A 15,345-nucleotide genomic window follows, 5' to 3' on the forward strand; every position below is an offset into this window, starting at 1 on the left:
TTTGCCTTCAGGTAAGGGGCTATAGAATGAGAAATTCACCAGTGCCATTCCCTTCTTCCAGGTGTCAGCTGACCTCCAATTTCTGTTGCTCTGGTCACTTCCCAGTGCCTCTGGGTAGTTGTCTTTTGATACATTTTCCACAGTTTAAAGTTGATCCCTGCAGGAGGGCTGCTCCAATGGGAGCGACTTGGCCATCACCAGAAGTCATGCCTTGCTTTCTAAATACTTATGGCCAAGGGAGAATCCCTTTCCTTTCTTCTATGGAGCTGTCGGGATCTCTGAAGGGCAGCGGGTGGCCTCAGTCCCCATGCATGAAGAAAGTCCATCTACAAGAGAGCGGATGGTGTGGTGGCTCCACAAGCAGCAGGGACGAGAGACTGAGATGGAGCCTGAGGGTCCAGGAGGACTTCCAGGCCCTGGATCCTTGCTCCTCACTCCTTGGACACCCTTAGCAGTGGGGCTGTCACACTCAAAGGTCACTGTCCCTTCCCCAAGCGGGATGGCTTTTGGCTCTGTGGGGACTTCTCTTCCTGTGGACTGCTCCTTCTTTTCATAGAACTTGTTCCCACACTGTGATTCCGTTGACCCTGTTTCATACACAGGCCCTGAGAGATCTGCAAACTAGGGGCACTAAGTCCTCCCTACCTCTTAAATCCTACATGAACACAAAATTTGACTCTTCCCACAGACAGCTAATCCTATCTGGTGGGTACACATGTGAGTCTATGTATGTGTGTGTGCTACAATTTGACATTTAGCAGGGATAATCTTCACTCCCTTTCCTCCAAGTGCTCTTCTGCTCCACACATATTGCTAACAGGCTTTCACTCCTGTTTATGTCTCTAGGGATAAGCAAGTGCCTGTACATCGTGGGCCTTTGGGAACGTGGGCTGGTCCAGCTGGAACAGACCTGACATTAAATCCTATGCTACTTTCAAAACTCAGCTCGGGTGTTGCTGCTCTGGGCCAGCTCCTGGACTCTCCCAACTCTCCTTGGGCTGGGTCCCTCCCCTGGCTCCCTTGGTACCAGGGACTCCTGCAGATGCACTGATGGCACAGTGCTATGTGCCCAGGCCTGCTCCTGTGTCTCCTCTGACAGGTGCAAGCCCCTCGGGAGCAGGCACTGAGCCAGAGGGGGTGCCCTCAGCACAGGCCTGTGGGTCACATGATGACTGGATGTGGAGGCAAGCTTCAGAGTCATGGAGTCATCTGAGAAGACTCAAGGATTAGACTCTAGGAGCAATAGGGGCTCAGAGCAAGATCTGAGGAGTCAGGAGCTGCTTCCAGGAGAAGGCAGGTTCCTGCTGGGCTCAGCAGCGGCCATGAGCAGGGCCGTCAGGCTGGGGATGGATATTTGAATTCAGTTGACTGATAGAGGAGCAGTGAGATTGTGAGCCAGCCTCTGGGGTCAAGGCTCCCGGACAGTGGCTGCTCTGTGATTCCCTGTGTTCCCCGCCAGCTCCTCCACAGTGGCTGCGGGGGCTGAGCGTACAGACCCTGCACCCTCTGGGGCATCTCCCCTGCCTCTCACACAGTCCTGCCGCTTCCTCTGCTATCTTCTTTACAGTTTTCACAATAGTCATGTCGCCGATTTCTCAATAATGTGTAGGAACCATGCCTTGCCCCATGCCCCCAGCATTTGTGAGTCGTTCAGAGGTACGTTATGTGAAAACACGTCACTGCAATCCGCTGCAAGCCGGTAGGTGCAAAGCTCCTCTATGGAATTTCCAAAGGGTGCCCAGCGGCCCGGGAGGCCTGGCAAGCTCACGGGCTTCCTCAGTCCCAGCTCATGTGACAAAGTTTCAAACACAAGGAGAACAGAGATGCAGCCTAAGCCCACAGCAGCGGATACACAGTAATTCCAGCTGTCAAGCCAGACCGGAACAATGGGAGCAGCAGAGCCGGAGGCTCAGGGTGGGAACCCATGTCACTGTCACAACTAAAAGCAGCCAAATTACCCTTTTCAACATTATGGCTAATGACTCAGTGCTTATTTACAAAATGCAGCTCTTTTCCTCTCCAGGAAAAGAAAAAGAAAAAGAAAAAGAAAGTGAATACTCCAGAAGGAGCCACATGGGTGGCAGAGAAGACCACCTTTTTCTGAGGAGGTCAGGGCAGCCATCCTGCCGGAGCACAGCAGCCCCATGGCAGGTGCTCGGCACCCTCATTCTGTGTTCCTCCCTCCTGGCTGGATTTGGGGTGGCTGCCCCAGCTGGGGACAAGGCCGGGGCTGCCACAGGAGACCTACAGAAGCTGCTCAGGCACTTGGAGGCGTTCATTGACATGGCACAGAAGTGAAGTAGGAGTCAGACATAATGGCAGATGACACAGATGAGAGCTGACTGTGCCAGGTATGGCCCCGTCCACCCTATGAAAGCACTTTCCCAGGAGGAGATGGCACAGGGAGGCGGACGGCCTTGTACAAGGCCACACAGTCAGGAGGTGACAGGGTTGGGGATCAAGTCCAGGCTGCCTGGCCCAGGATTGGGGAGGCGATGTCTTGCCCGCAGAGCAGAAGCAAATGTTATGTTTGCAACACAAGATGCTGGAGCAGGATACAAGGCAACAAACTCTCATGTAATTTGGCAGAGTGATGCCTTCCCCTCAAGACAGAGGCCCCAGGGAGGTTCAGGGGTACAGCATAGAAGAGGCTGAGAGGAGGAAGTGGACCAAGCAACTCTGAGGAGAATCAATCCAATGTCACACTACTGTCACTCACAGAATCTAGTTCTTTAAAACAAAGTTTCTTAGTCTATTTTCCAAAAACCACGTACACAATCAGAATGTTTTCAAAAGTGGAGCTGAGACCACCAAGTCCACTAATTTGTTCCTGTGTCTTCTCTGTGCCAGGCAGTGAGCTAAACTGATGAGCTCCTATCTTTGAGGTGCCCATGTTCGAGCTGGTGCATGAGACCATGAACAGGCAAGTGGGTGCAGAGCTGGCGTATCTTGCTCCCTTGCTGGTTTGAAGAGCAGAGCTGCCAAGATGTAGGCTCTGCCCAAGGTGTGAGGCCCATGTGGCAAGGAGCTGAGACCACCTCCAGCTGACAGCCAGCAAGAAACAGGCCAGCCAGGTGCGGTGGCTCACGCCTGTAATCCCAGCACTTTGGGAGGCCAAGGCGAGCAGATCACTTGAGGTCAGGAGTTCAAGACCAGCCTGGCCAACATGGTGAAAGCCCATCTCTACTAAAAATACGAAAAATTAGCCAAGCGTGGTGGCAGGTGCCTGTGATCCCAGCTACTCAGGAGGCTGAGGCAGGAGGCTTGAGCCCAGGAGTTGGAGGTTGCAGTGAGCCGAGATTGTGCCACTGCATTCCAGCCTGGGGAACAGAGCAAGACTGTCTCCAAAAAAAACAAAAAAACAAAAACAAAAACAAAAAACAGAAGCCAACAAAGTGGATCCCTCCCCAGCTACAGATGCGACCACAGCCCCAGCCAACACCTTGACTGCAGCCCTGTAGGGGACCCAGTTATGGCATGCCCACACCCAGAGAAACTGTGGGATAGTGTGTATTATCTTAAGTTACTATGTTTTTGGCAATTTGTTACCCAGAAATGGGTAACAAATACTGTGGTTGAGGAAGGCTGCACAGGGGAGAGTTGAACGCAGGTCTGCAGAAGTGAGGGATGGGCCCTGGTGGTGCAGGGGCAGGCGTTCCGGCAGAGGGAAGAGCAGTGCAAAGCTCTGAGGTTGGAGCAAGCCTGGCTGATTGGCTGTGGTTCTAGACAAGCCAGCCATCCACAGTTTCGGGGTGGGGCACTTTGGACTCTTGTTCAACAGCACCACAGTTTCAATGGAGACTCTAGGGCAGCTCTTAGGGACAATCTACTATGTGCTTGCCCCATTATTCTTCCACTGAAGCTTGTTTGGTTTTGCTGCTTTTCTGTGAATAAACAAAGGGTTTCCATGGCAGGATGGTGAATCTTCTTTTCAGGGTCTTTGCACAAGCCCTGCTGCTCAAAGAACTGATCACAGGGAAAAGGAGGTCTGAACAGGCTTAAGAAGGAGCTGGCGGGCTGGGGAAATTAGGCCACACTGATTCAGCATGACCCAGGGCCAGAAAAGAATTTAAAAACCCCAGACAACCCATGTCAGGGAGTCCAAGGGAGAGCAGAAGAAGGGCGAATGGAAGGGAGTAGAAGGCCTGCTTTGACATGGGCGCTGGGGCTCGGGGGTAGGGGGAAGGAGGGAGAGGAGCAGAAGCAGGAAGAGAAGCGAAAAAGAAAGGGGAAGAAGAGGCTTGCAGAAGAGGCCCCAGGCAGCCCAAACCTCTGGCCTCCAGTCCTTCCTGGCCTAGCCCTGCTTTGTCCTATCTGCTGCCCCTGAGATTGGATCCCCACTGTCCTGTCCCAGCCCAAGGCCTGGTTCTGCCTTCTGTGGGGTGCTTTGGCTGTGTGGCCCAGCTGGGTGAGCTCTGCCCTAGGGAGACGGGGTGCATGCTGAGATGTGGCAATGCGTCCAAGCACTGCACACCTTGAGGCTGTCTAACTTTACAATGTCTTGGCATGTGTGGGGACAAGGGTCTCCTCGAAGGTCTCCAAGCACAGCAGTGGTGCCTAGCACAGTAGTATGGTGTAGGGGTGGAGCCAATGTCTTGGTCACACTTGACTTGCCCACCTCTGTGGCCTCCCCCTGAGAGACTGGACGTGACTCTGAGCAGGTCAGCGCGTGGGGTGGTCTGGCCAGTGTCTGGTGGCTGCAGGTGTCATCAGAGCATAAACAACACCCAGGGACTCACAGATGATTTCTGAGGCACAGCCACGTTTAAACACAGGCACACAGCTGCCAGCTTACAGGTGACCCCGAGACCCCAGCTCCCAGCCTGCAGCCTACCTGCTCCATAGACCACCGCGTATACGACCTTCTTGGTTTGCTCTCTGTCTGCGTGTGTCACGCGTTCCATGGGCACGTCCTTCCTGCATGGAGAGAACATGTGTGTTCAGGCACAGGAGGCATTGTCAGTGCAGGGCAGTCTAACCACACGCCCCACCACTGCGCTTCCTCTGGAAATTCTTCACAGTTTCACGGTGGCTGGCTCACCGGGACGGGAGATATTCCATACCTGTGGTGTCAGCTTGGCAAGGGCCCCAGGCAGATGCCTTTGGCAACACTGCAGCAGCTACTGCCAGCCAAGCACTACGCCACATTCCCAGGTGTCCACAAATCAAAACCCAAAACTGCTTTCACCAAAGGCATGCCCACCCAACTTCAGGAAAGCCTGTTCCCCATGTTGGGGTGCCTGGGCCTGGGCCACGTCTGTGTCTGCTGCAGTGGGGGAGCTGGTTTCTAGGCCTATCTAGTCCCACTGTTTGACTGGATGAGCAACTCTGTCCTGACCTCCCACAGACAGAGGCCATGGGGGTGAGCCTCACCCTGTGGCTACAGCATTCAGACAGAATAAGGATCAACTCAGCATTTGACCAGCATCTGAACCACAGCAATCTCCAGAGATTAAAGCTGAGACATCTGAGTAGCACAGGAACTCCAGGGCACTCCCAGCACCACCAAGAGTCCCTCCTCCTCCGAGAGCATCCCCAAAGGATAGGCAGCCTGCCAGGTGCCCTGGGTGCCGCCTCCTGCCTGCTGCTTTTGTAAACATCCTTATCATCTACACCAGGCCTCTCTGATGGAGTGGGCATCTCAGATTCAGAAGCCAAGAGAGAAAGAGAGAGAGAGAGAGAGAGAGAGAGAGAGAGAGAGAGAGACAGAAAAAGTAACAGAAACTTCTCCCAATCTGTTTTGTGAATGACTTTGTGCTGGGGCCTCCTTCATTGCTTAGCCAGGTTGTTCACAAGCTCTACCTTAGCCTTCACTTCCTACTTGCACTGAGCATAGAGACCAGTCCCAGGTGAAACTCAGGTCTTCTTAGCTCTTTTCTGAGCATGCAAGCTCCCTGCGCATGTATGGGGCTTTCTACATTTCCTGGTATCCACAGGTACTTTTGAATGCTCTAATTTCCAAAAGCATCTCTCTCCTCAGTTTTTCTTCCAGAGCTTTCAGTGCTTCATTGTTTGCCTCAACTATAATTTTTAGCTCCAGGAAGCTGCAAGTTATTTGCCTTACAATGTTTCCAAGCAATGTCTGCCACTCTTCTGCAGCAAGTGGGTTCTGAGTTAGGTGAAACAATGACAAGTGACTGTGTCAGCCCTTCAGGCAGCCACCAGACTGCTGAGAATACCCACTTCTTTTTGAGTAAGGTGTGCTCTGCCTCCAGAAGCAGGGACCAGGTTCCACACTAGGAATATGCTGCTGCCTTCAAGATTGGGGGGTGGGAGGAGGGTAAATAGAGTCATCACAAGGCTCTCCTACCATTTTTAATTTTTTTTGAGATGGAGTCTCACTCTGTCGCCCAGGCTGGAGGGCAGTAGCATGATCTCGACTCACTGCAACCTCCGTCTCTTGGGTTCAAGTGATTCTCCTGCCTCAGCATCCTGAGTAGCTGGGATTACAGGCACCTGCCACCATGCCCAGCTAATTTTTGTATTTTTAGTAGAGACGGGGTTTTATCATGTTGGCCAGGCTGGTCTCAAACTCCTGACCTTGTGATCAGCCCGCCTTGGCCTCCCAAAGTGCTGGGATTACAGGCGTGAGCCACTGCACCTAGCTCTCCTACCATTTTTAAGTTTTTTCTTATTTTTCTTTTTTTAGAGGTAGGGTCTTGCTTGTTCCCCAGACTGGTCTTGAACTCCTTGTCTCAAGGGATCCTTCTGCTTCAGCCTCTCAAAGTGCTAGGATTACAAGCATGAGTCACCATACTCTGCTTGTCTTTTTCTTGATTCAGCATTTGCTTGGTTGCTGTAAACCTTCGCCTATTTTTCAAAGTTTTGATGAAGTTGGTTACGACAGTTTTGTTAGATTTTTCAATGTTTCTTTGGGGGACGGGCCCATGGGGCTGTGTACCCCACCATTCTTGCTGACATCCCAGACTTCACTGATTTTTTGCCACCTAATTTCTAAGTACCAATGCATTTCCAGTTTTCCCCCTTTTTCTGCTGTGTTAAGCTATTTTGCCACCTCATTTAGCTACCCTTAAACTTGGCATTGTTAATGGCTATATTTAGATAAGAAGCAAAAAGCCAAAACGGGCTGAGTGCAGTGGCTCATGACTGTAATCTCAGCACTTTAGGGGGCTGAGGTGGAAGGATCATTTGAGGCCAGAAGTTCGAAACCAGCCTGGGTAACATAGCAAGACCCCCGTCTCTACAAAAATGAAAATTAAAAATTTAGCTGGGCATGATGGTATGCCCCTGTGGTCCCAGCTACTTGGGAAGCTGAGGTGGGAGGACTGCTTGAGCCTGGGAGGTTGAGGCTGCAGTGAACCATGAGTGTGCCATTGCACTCCAGCCTGGGTGACAGAGTAAGACCCTGTTTAAATGAATAAACAACTACATGACATTTTTGTAGACTATTTTATAAAATATATTTAAATTTAACCAAATTAAAATGTATCATAGAGGTCTTGGTAAGTTTAGATTGATGCCAGGTACATAAGCAAGGGAAGGAGCTAGAATGATCCATGGGTAATGGGTTAGCACTGGAGACACCAGTATGAACTCATGATAAGCTCCATGTCGATGCACATGGTTACACAGAGAAATATTTAAAGATGTGTGTATATATAAGGTTGACATGCATGCATAACTTCTTGTTCTGTCAGCTGAGAGGGCCTAGAAGCAACCTGCTCAGTAGCAAAGAGTACCCAGCACCAGAGCTTGGCCTTTAACACCACTCTCCAATGAAAAATGGGGCTCCCTTGGAGAAATGGCTGATTCCAGGACTGGGGCAGGAAACATACAAGATGAGCCTGGAATATCTTCTAGTGCTGGTAAGTAAGGAAGTGATAAATGTGTGTGCACGTGCACACACACACACACACACACAAACACACACTAAAGAGGTTAAGTCAAAGGGACACAGGAGCCAACTGAAAGAGGTCCCAATGGCCAAAGCTGGAACAATTTAAGCAAGAGAACAAAAAAAAAATTGGATTATAGCCCAAAGTAAAAAATAAATATTCATGAATCCATACGAATTTGGATTCAAAGGATTAAATAAATAAATGGGGGAGAACACAGATCTCCCATACAGAAGAAATCCAAATAATGTATATAGATACCCTGTCCTTAAGAAGACAAAGCATAACCCCCAACTCCTTAATTAGAGGCTGTGCTTAGTGACTTGGTCTCAAAGAGTTCCATGTGGAATCAGAGTAGAAGAGAGTATCTTTATAGTACAGAAACCTGACAAACATGCCATCAGCCAGATGACCCAGGTCAGCATCAGGAAGGTAAGTCCTGTTGACAGTGCGTGTCCCTCATTCAGTGTGATGGGAACGGCCCTGCACCTCTGTGCTCTTCCTCCCTCAAACCCCAAATCCCATTCTAGTCATGAGAAAAACATGGGACTAACACCAACTGAGGGACATTCTACAAAACACCTGACCAGTCCTCCTCAAAGCATCAGGGTCATTGAAAACAGGGTAAGTCCAAGAAAGTGTCACCATCAAAAGGAGCCTACGGAGACTGTGACTAAATGCAGTGTGGTGTTATGGAGGGGGTCCTGGAGCAGAAAGGGGACAGCAGGGAAAGACTGAGGAAATTTAAGTCATGTGTGGACTTCAGTTTATGATAACACACCAGTATTGGGTTCATTCAATGTGACAAATGTACCATATTAATGGAAAACATTCATACCAGGGAAGCAGGGATGGGATGTATGAGAACTCTTCGTACCATCCTTGCCATTTTTATGTCAATTTAAAACTGTTCTAAAATAAAAAGTTTATTAAAAAAGTGATCCAGTTCAAGACCAACCTGGGCAACATGATGAACTCTTGTCTCTACTAAAAATACAAAAAAATTATCCAGGTATGGTGATGTACACCTGTAGCCCCAGCTATGTGCAGGGCTGAAGCAGGAGGATCACTGGAGCCCGGAAGGCTGAGGCTACAGTGAGCTGAGATTGTGCCACTGCACTCCAGCCTGGGTGATGAGTGAGACCCTGTCTCAAAAAAAAAAAAAAAAAAAAAAAGAGAGAGAGAGAGAGAGATCCAAAAATTATGCTAGGTTGCAAATCATTTATATAGTATGACTCGACTTTAAGTCATAAAATTGCAGATAAACATGTGGGGGAAAGCCCACAAGTAAGTCTAGTGGGCTTACGAAAATTTGGTTTTTGTTATTTTGATAGCTGGTATTTAAATTTTTTCTAACCAATGAAAATTATAAAGAAAAAATTACCCGTAAAAAATTCCACAGTAAATACAGGAGAGTCAATAGCTTTTCCTACTAGTAATAAACATAAACTATAATAAAATGACCACACTCACAATAGCAATGAAAACCTCAACATACCTGACAATAAGGTTAAGAAGAAATGCACCAGACTTTCAACAAGGAAGGGGCATTAAAGGACACAGTGGGAGATGTGCTATGCTCCTGGACAGGAGAATACAACAGTGAAAAGACATCAACTTTGCTGTATCCAGTTTAACCTTAGCACACTTTCAATTAAGGTATCGGGAGGAGTGGGGGGTGAAAACTTAAGATAGCAATTCTAAATTTCTTCTGAAACACAAAACAAATGGGAACAGTCAGGCCAAAGCTAAAAAGGGCGAGTAATGAGGAAGAACAGGGAAAGGTACACAAAGCTCAATACTGATGCAGGAGTAAAAATAGATAAATCGGGGGAAGCAAAGTAAAAGCCCCAAACAGGCTGTAGTATATTTTAAAACATAGTCAATGATGTGGCATTTTAAATCTACACTGGGTTGGAACTGACTCATTATTTGGGAAACTATGAAGTTAAATGCCTACTTCCTATCATACACAAAAATAAATTAGAAACTCATTAAAGTAAAAACAATCATGAAAAGATGATGATGAAATACATATACAGAGCAGAACAGAGAGCCCAGTGGCGGTGCTGGGGCTCATGGGCCTTGGTGTGTTGCAGAGGTGAAACACTGGATGTGGCCTCATGCATTGACCTGGGACAACTGGCTCGCCATGGTGGAAAAAATCAAATTAGATCTTTGTTGCCACACAAATCACAAAAATGGGGTCCAGACTGAGTAAATGCCTAAACATGAAAAAAAAATCAAAACTTAAATAAGGCTAAAGAAAACAAAGGAGAATACATAAGTCTCATAAATAGGAGTGTGTTGAAAAGAAACACAAACAATACAAATCATACTAAGAAATATCTTTTTTTTTCAAGACAGTTGATTAGATGCATTTCAAGCATGCCTCATCCACTTAGAAGAACCAAAATGCTATGTAGACAATCACACTTTGAATACATTATCCAAGACAGAACACAGCAGTTCAAAAGAAAAGCAAAAGAAAACACAATCTAGGAAGAAGGAAAACAGGCAGCCTGCATGGCCGGGACGGGCTGGGAACCAGAGTGACTCCCCAGTACTGGAGGGGGTGATATCTTTCTGTGGTCCACTTTCCCACTGGGAGATCATACAATCCAGGTCATAGGAGAGCACCGGAACCCTCCCCAGCCCTGCTCCAGGTAGGGAACACGCCCTGGGTCCCACATCCTTCCTAAGACCTAAGTAGCTAGAGTAAGACGTCATAGTTGGTCCTAGCTCCTAACAGACTGTGTGGTGCCATGAAACAATGGCATTAGGCCTAGGCATTAGGAAAACTTGGGCTGCTACTTATGGAACAAGGATGTGAGCAAAGTGTGAGCTCCCACAACTAGAATTGGAAAGCAAGCATGGCATGGGCTGCAGTCACCAGAGTTGAAAGTAGGCACTTTCCCTGGGAATTGAGCAGGACGAGAGTAGCTGTGGAGGCTTGGTCTTGAGCTGGGTAGGGGCTCTTATAGCCCAGGGCTGAGTTGCGGGTTAGGTGTGAGTTGCCAGGTCTGACTGAAAAGTGAGTCAGCTGTGACAGCTGGGATGGGGGAGGATGCCTGGATTGGACTGGGGTGTGAGAGGGACACAAGTTTCCCACTCTCCAGCCAAGGCTGTGATCACTGGAACAGGCCTTCACTCTCATAGCAGGACCTCAGCATAGTGGCTGTTGCCCTTCACTCAAACATTTCACCAGGGGCCTGGGGATTGCCATGCCATCCCTAGCCCTTCACCAAGGCAGGTGCATGAACTTCCACTGAGGGGCACTTACCACTTGGGGTCCAGCACAAGTTCACCTGGTCCGGCTATGCCTGCCTTCGTCCCCAACAGAGTGCAGGATCCAGGGTCCTGGGGGTTCCACAACCCAACTCAGCACCTGGGACACTGAAGCACTTTTCCAGGGGGGCAGAGGTCAGGCATAAACACCATACCACTACCATCTCAGCTGGCTCCTACCTGCAAGTGCTGCCTGCTGGCCTGGGGGCCAGCCTGCACAGCCCATTGCAACCACTGCTGACACAAATGCACAGCACTTGGGACCCAAAAGAGTATCTCACAACCACTGCTACTACCATCACTCAAACCATCCTGGCTGCCAAGGAGCCCAAGAGCCCACTCACCCAACCAGGACATCACTAGTACAAATGGCATCTGAGAAAGCCAACCAGAGGCCCAAGAACTGGTCTGCCTGGAACCGCCAATACAGGTGCCAGCATATGTTGTCCCAGGGCACAAGGACAGTCATGCTTAGCTCACTAACAGAGAGTGGCTGAAACCTGAAGAGAGGCCCATTTGGCATTTTAGTCCCTGCAAAACTTTACCACAGCCTCCACCAATACCTACACCCTAACATCCCAAAGAAACCACAGATACCACTAATGCTATTCAAAGCCAAAGAAATCATAGAGTCTTCACTACTGCATGCAATCAGAAACAAAGCCAAAGGGTCCTATCCAACCAACAGAGAGTCACATCTTCAGGAACCCCCACACCCAAATGAAAGTAAATTAAAAAATAAGAAGCAGCAACTGTTACACCAGATGTGCAGAAATCAATGTAAGGACACAGGAAATATGAAAAAGCAAGGTAATATGACACCCTCAAAGGAACACAATAATTCTCCAGCAATAGATCTTAACCAAAACAGAAATCCTCAAAATCCCAGATAAATAATTCAAAATACTGATTTTTAAAGAGGCTCATTGAGATGCAAGAGAAATCTGGAAATCAATACAAAGAACTCAGAAAATTAATTCAGGATGAATTAAAATTAATTCACAAATGAGAAACTTACCAAAGAGATATCTCTAAAAACAAAACCCCCAAAACCAACTAAACAGACATTCTGGAACTAAAAAATTCATTGAAGGGAATATAAGATACATTTGAAAGCTTCAACAACAGACTGGGCCAAGCAGAAGAAAAAATTTCAGAACTTGAAGACAGGTCTTTTGGAATCCAGTAGGCAAAATTAAAGAAAAAGGAATAAAAAGAATGAACAAAGTCTTTGAGATGTTTGGGACTATATAAAACAGCCAAATTTATAAATTATTGGTATTTCTGAGGTTGAAGAGAGATCAAAAGGCTTAGAAAACCTATTTAACAAAATAGTATATGAAAAACTCCTGTCTAGCAAGAGATTTTTGACATCCAAATCCAGGAGATTCATCAATCCCCAGGAAAATACAAGGCAAAAAGGACTTTGCCACAGCACATTATAATCAAACTGTCTAAAGTTAAAGTTAAAGAGCAAATTCTGGCCAGGCGCGGTGGCTCACACCTGTAATCCCAGCACTTTGGGAGGCTGAGGCAGGAGGATCACAGATTGAGACCATCCTGCCTAGCACAGTGAAACCCCGTCTCTACTAAAAAAATACAAAAAATTAGCCAGGCATGATGGCAGGTGCCTGTAGTCCCAGCTACTTGGGAGGCTAAGGCAGGATAATGGCATGAACCCAGGAGGCGGAGCTTGTAGTGAGCAGAGATCATGCCACTGCACTCCAGCCTGGGCGACAGAGCAAGACTCCATCTCAAAAAAAATAAATAAATAAAATAAAAATAAAAAATAAATAAAAAGCAAATTCTAAAGTCTGTAGGAGAGAAGTGTCTAGTCATCTATAAAGGAAACCCCATAAAACAGTGGACTTTTCAGCAGAAACCTTACAAGCCAGAAAACAATAGAATGACATATTCAAAGTGCTGAAAGAAAAAGCAAACAAACAAAAATGCTGTCAGTCAATAATTCTATATCCAGCAACACAACCTTCATAAATGAAGGATAAATAAAGTCTTTCCCAGACAAGTAAATGATGACTGTATTTGTCACCACTAGACCGGCCCTTCAAGAAATGCTCAAGGGAGTCCTAAACTTGGAAGCAAAAGGATGACATTCACCATCATGGAAACATACAAAAGTATAAAACTCACTGGTAAAGCAATCACACAAAGGAGGAAGTGAAAGTAATCAAATGGCACCACTACAGAATTCCACCAAACCACAATGACAAACAGAGAAAATGAAAGAAATAATTTATAAAACAACCAGAAAACAATTAGCAATATGACAGGAACAAAACTTCACATATCAACATTAACCTTAAAGGTAAATGGATTAATTGTCTATGGCAGAACAACAATCCACTCTATGGATAGACCATATCTTGCTTCCTTGTTTTGTTGATAGACAGTAAGGTGTTTCCACCTTTTGGCTATTATGACTAATACCACTATGAATGTCATGTATGAGTTTTTGTGTGGACATACGTTTCCATTTCTGTTGGGTATGTACTAGGAGTGGAATTGCTGGGTCATATGGTAACTCTGTGTTTAACTTTTTGAGGAACTGCCAGACTGTTTTTCACAGTGGCTGCACTATTTACCAATGGCAATGTATGAGGGTTGATTACTTTTATTTGGTAGGAAAGCAGGAAGGAAGATCAGTCCTTGAGCTTTTTACCCAAACCTCCCCCAGAAAACACAATCCTGGAGCCCTTAACAAATAATTAAAACTCTCTGGAGGGATATTTGACTGAGTAACATGGGACTATGCTGTCTGCACCCAGCAGAGAGCCTCTTTGCAAGAGGCATCTCCCTCTTATAGTAAAAGCTGTCCCAGTCAGACCACATGAGCCATGACAGCTGTATCTGTGGCTGAAAGAAGAAGAGCCCCATGGATAGACTGTGGCCTCAGGTCATAGATCAGAGCTGTCCACTCCTCAGTGCAAGTTACTGCAAAGGTGTGCTGTTGCTGTCATTCACCCTCCAAGTGCTGCACACCTATCAGGGTGGCAGGGAATCAGACTGGCTCCCTTCAGAAGCGTGCACAGGTCGGGGGCACACACATGCCTACAGTCATGTGCAGCCCAAGAGCAATCATGACAGCAGCTACCCTTTGTTGAGATCTGCCCCCCACTATCTCATCTGAGCTCCAGTCTCGACAACTTATTTGGCCTCTCCACATGGGTGCAGCAGAGATGTCCCAGGTTCAACACGTCTGCGTCTTAACTCTCGTTCTGACCTCCCCTCACATGTTGTGAAAGCATACCACCCACCCTGCTACTGGCCCTCAATTGCCCCACTGGCACTCCCACGTCCAGTCCATCTCCAAACCTCATCACTTCCACCTCCTAATATCGCTGGAGTCTGGACCTTTTTATCGTCTCTACTGATTGTTCCCTGCCCCTCATCTGGATGGCAGCAATAGTCTCCTCTGCCTTTTTTCCCCCTACAACCCATTCTCTGCTCAGCACCATGCAATCTGATAACTTCCTTGCTGAAAACCATTCAGCAGGCATCCAGTTAAAGGTGGCACATCTGTTTCTCTCTGCTCCCTACCAAGATCCCACTGAAATAATGCAAAGGAATTAAGAGGAACAAATCTATAAGAAAAAAGAGATCAGGAGAGGGATTATCATCAGGCAAGAGAGCGCCATATATTTATGAAAGCTGGTGAACAGCTGGTGGTGAGAAGAGCCATCACCCAGAAGACCCAAGAATGTGAGCTCCGGAATAGGGAGTGCCTGGTATAATGCAAGGCGGAGAAGGGGAGCTGAAAGCAGGGAGGGGACATGAATCCAACACATGTACACAGAATGGTCAAGCATCCTCTCTGACTCACCACCCATCACTCCCTACCCCAAACATTCCACACAAGTCTGTCCAGGAGCCCACTCCCCCAGACAAATAATGATGATGATGATGATGATGATGGTGATGATAAAATGGACCATGGGATTCTCTCTACAGAAACTGACGGTCTTGGCAAGCTCTCCAACACCCTCCATATTGCTGAACTTGACAGTCACTCCCTAGTCTCTGGCCTTCTTAAGATGTCCTCGAAGAAGAAAACCTGTTCTGTGCTGCTCACTTCACTCTTATTGAGCAAACTCAGGAAGAGTTTACTCAAGTACTTTTTTTTTCTCTAGCAAAAATGATCTCTATGGGCCTACTATGCTTATAATGCTAGCTAATGAAATTC

General features: G+C 47.4%; 1 protein-coding gene across 1 annotated transcript in view; it reads right to left on the reverse strand.

Annotated features, from left to right (window-relative positions):
- Nucleotides 1–15,345, reverse strand: part of POLN (DNA polymerase nu) — a 167,305-nt gene that overhangs the window by 20,656 nt on the left and 131,304 nt on the right. The window contains exon 21 of the mRNA XM_030920310.1: nucleotides 4,835–4,917. Coding sequence (XP_030776170.1) covers nucleotides 4,835–4,917 — 83 coding nt within the window. The remainder of the gene's footprint in view (nucleotides 1–4,834; nucleotides 4,918–15,345) is intronic.

The sequence above is a fragment of the Rhinopithecus roxellana genome, chromosome 2 (genome assembly GCF_007565055.1).
Source record: "Rhinopithecus roxellana isolate Shanxi Qingling chromosome 2, ASM756505v1, whole genome shotgun sequence".
NCBI classification, from domain to species: domain Eukaryota; kingdom Metazoa; phylum Chordata; class Mammalia; order Primates; family Cercopithecidae; genus Rhinopithecus; species Rhinopithecus roxellana.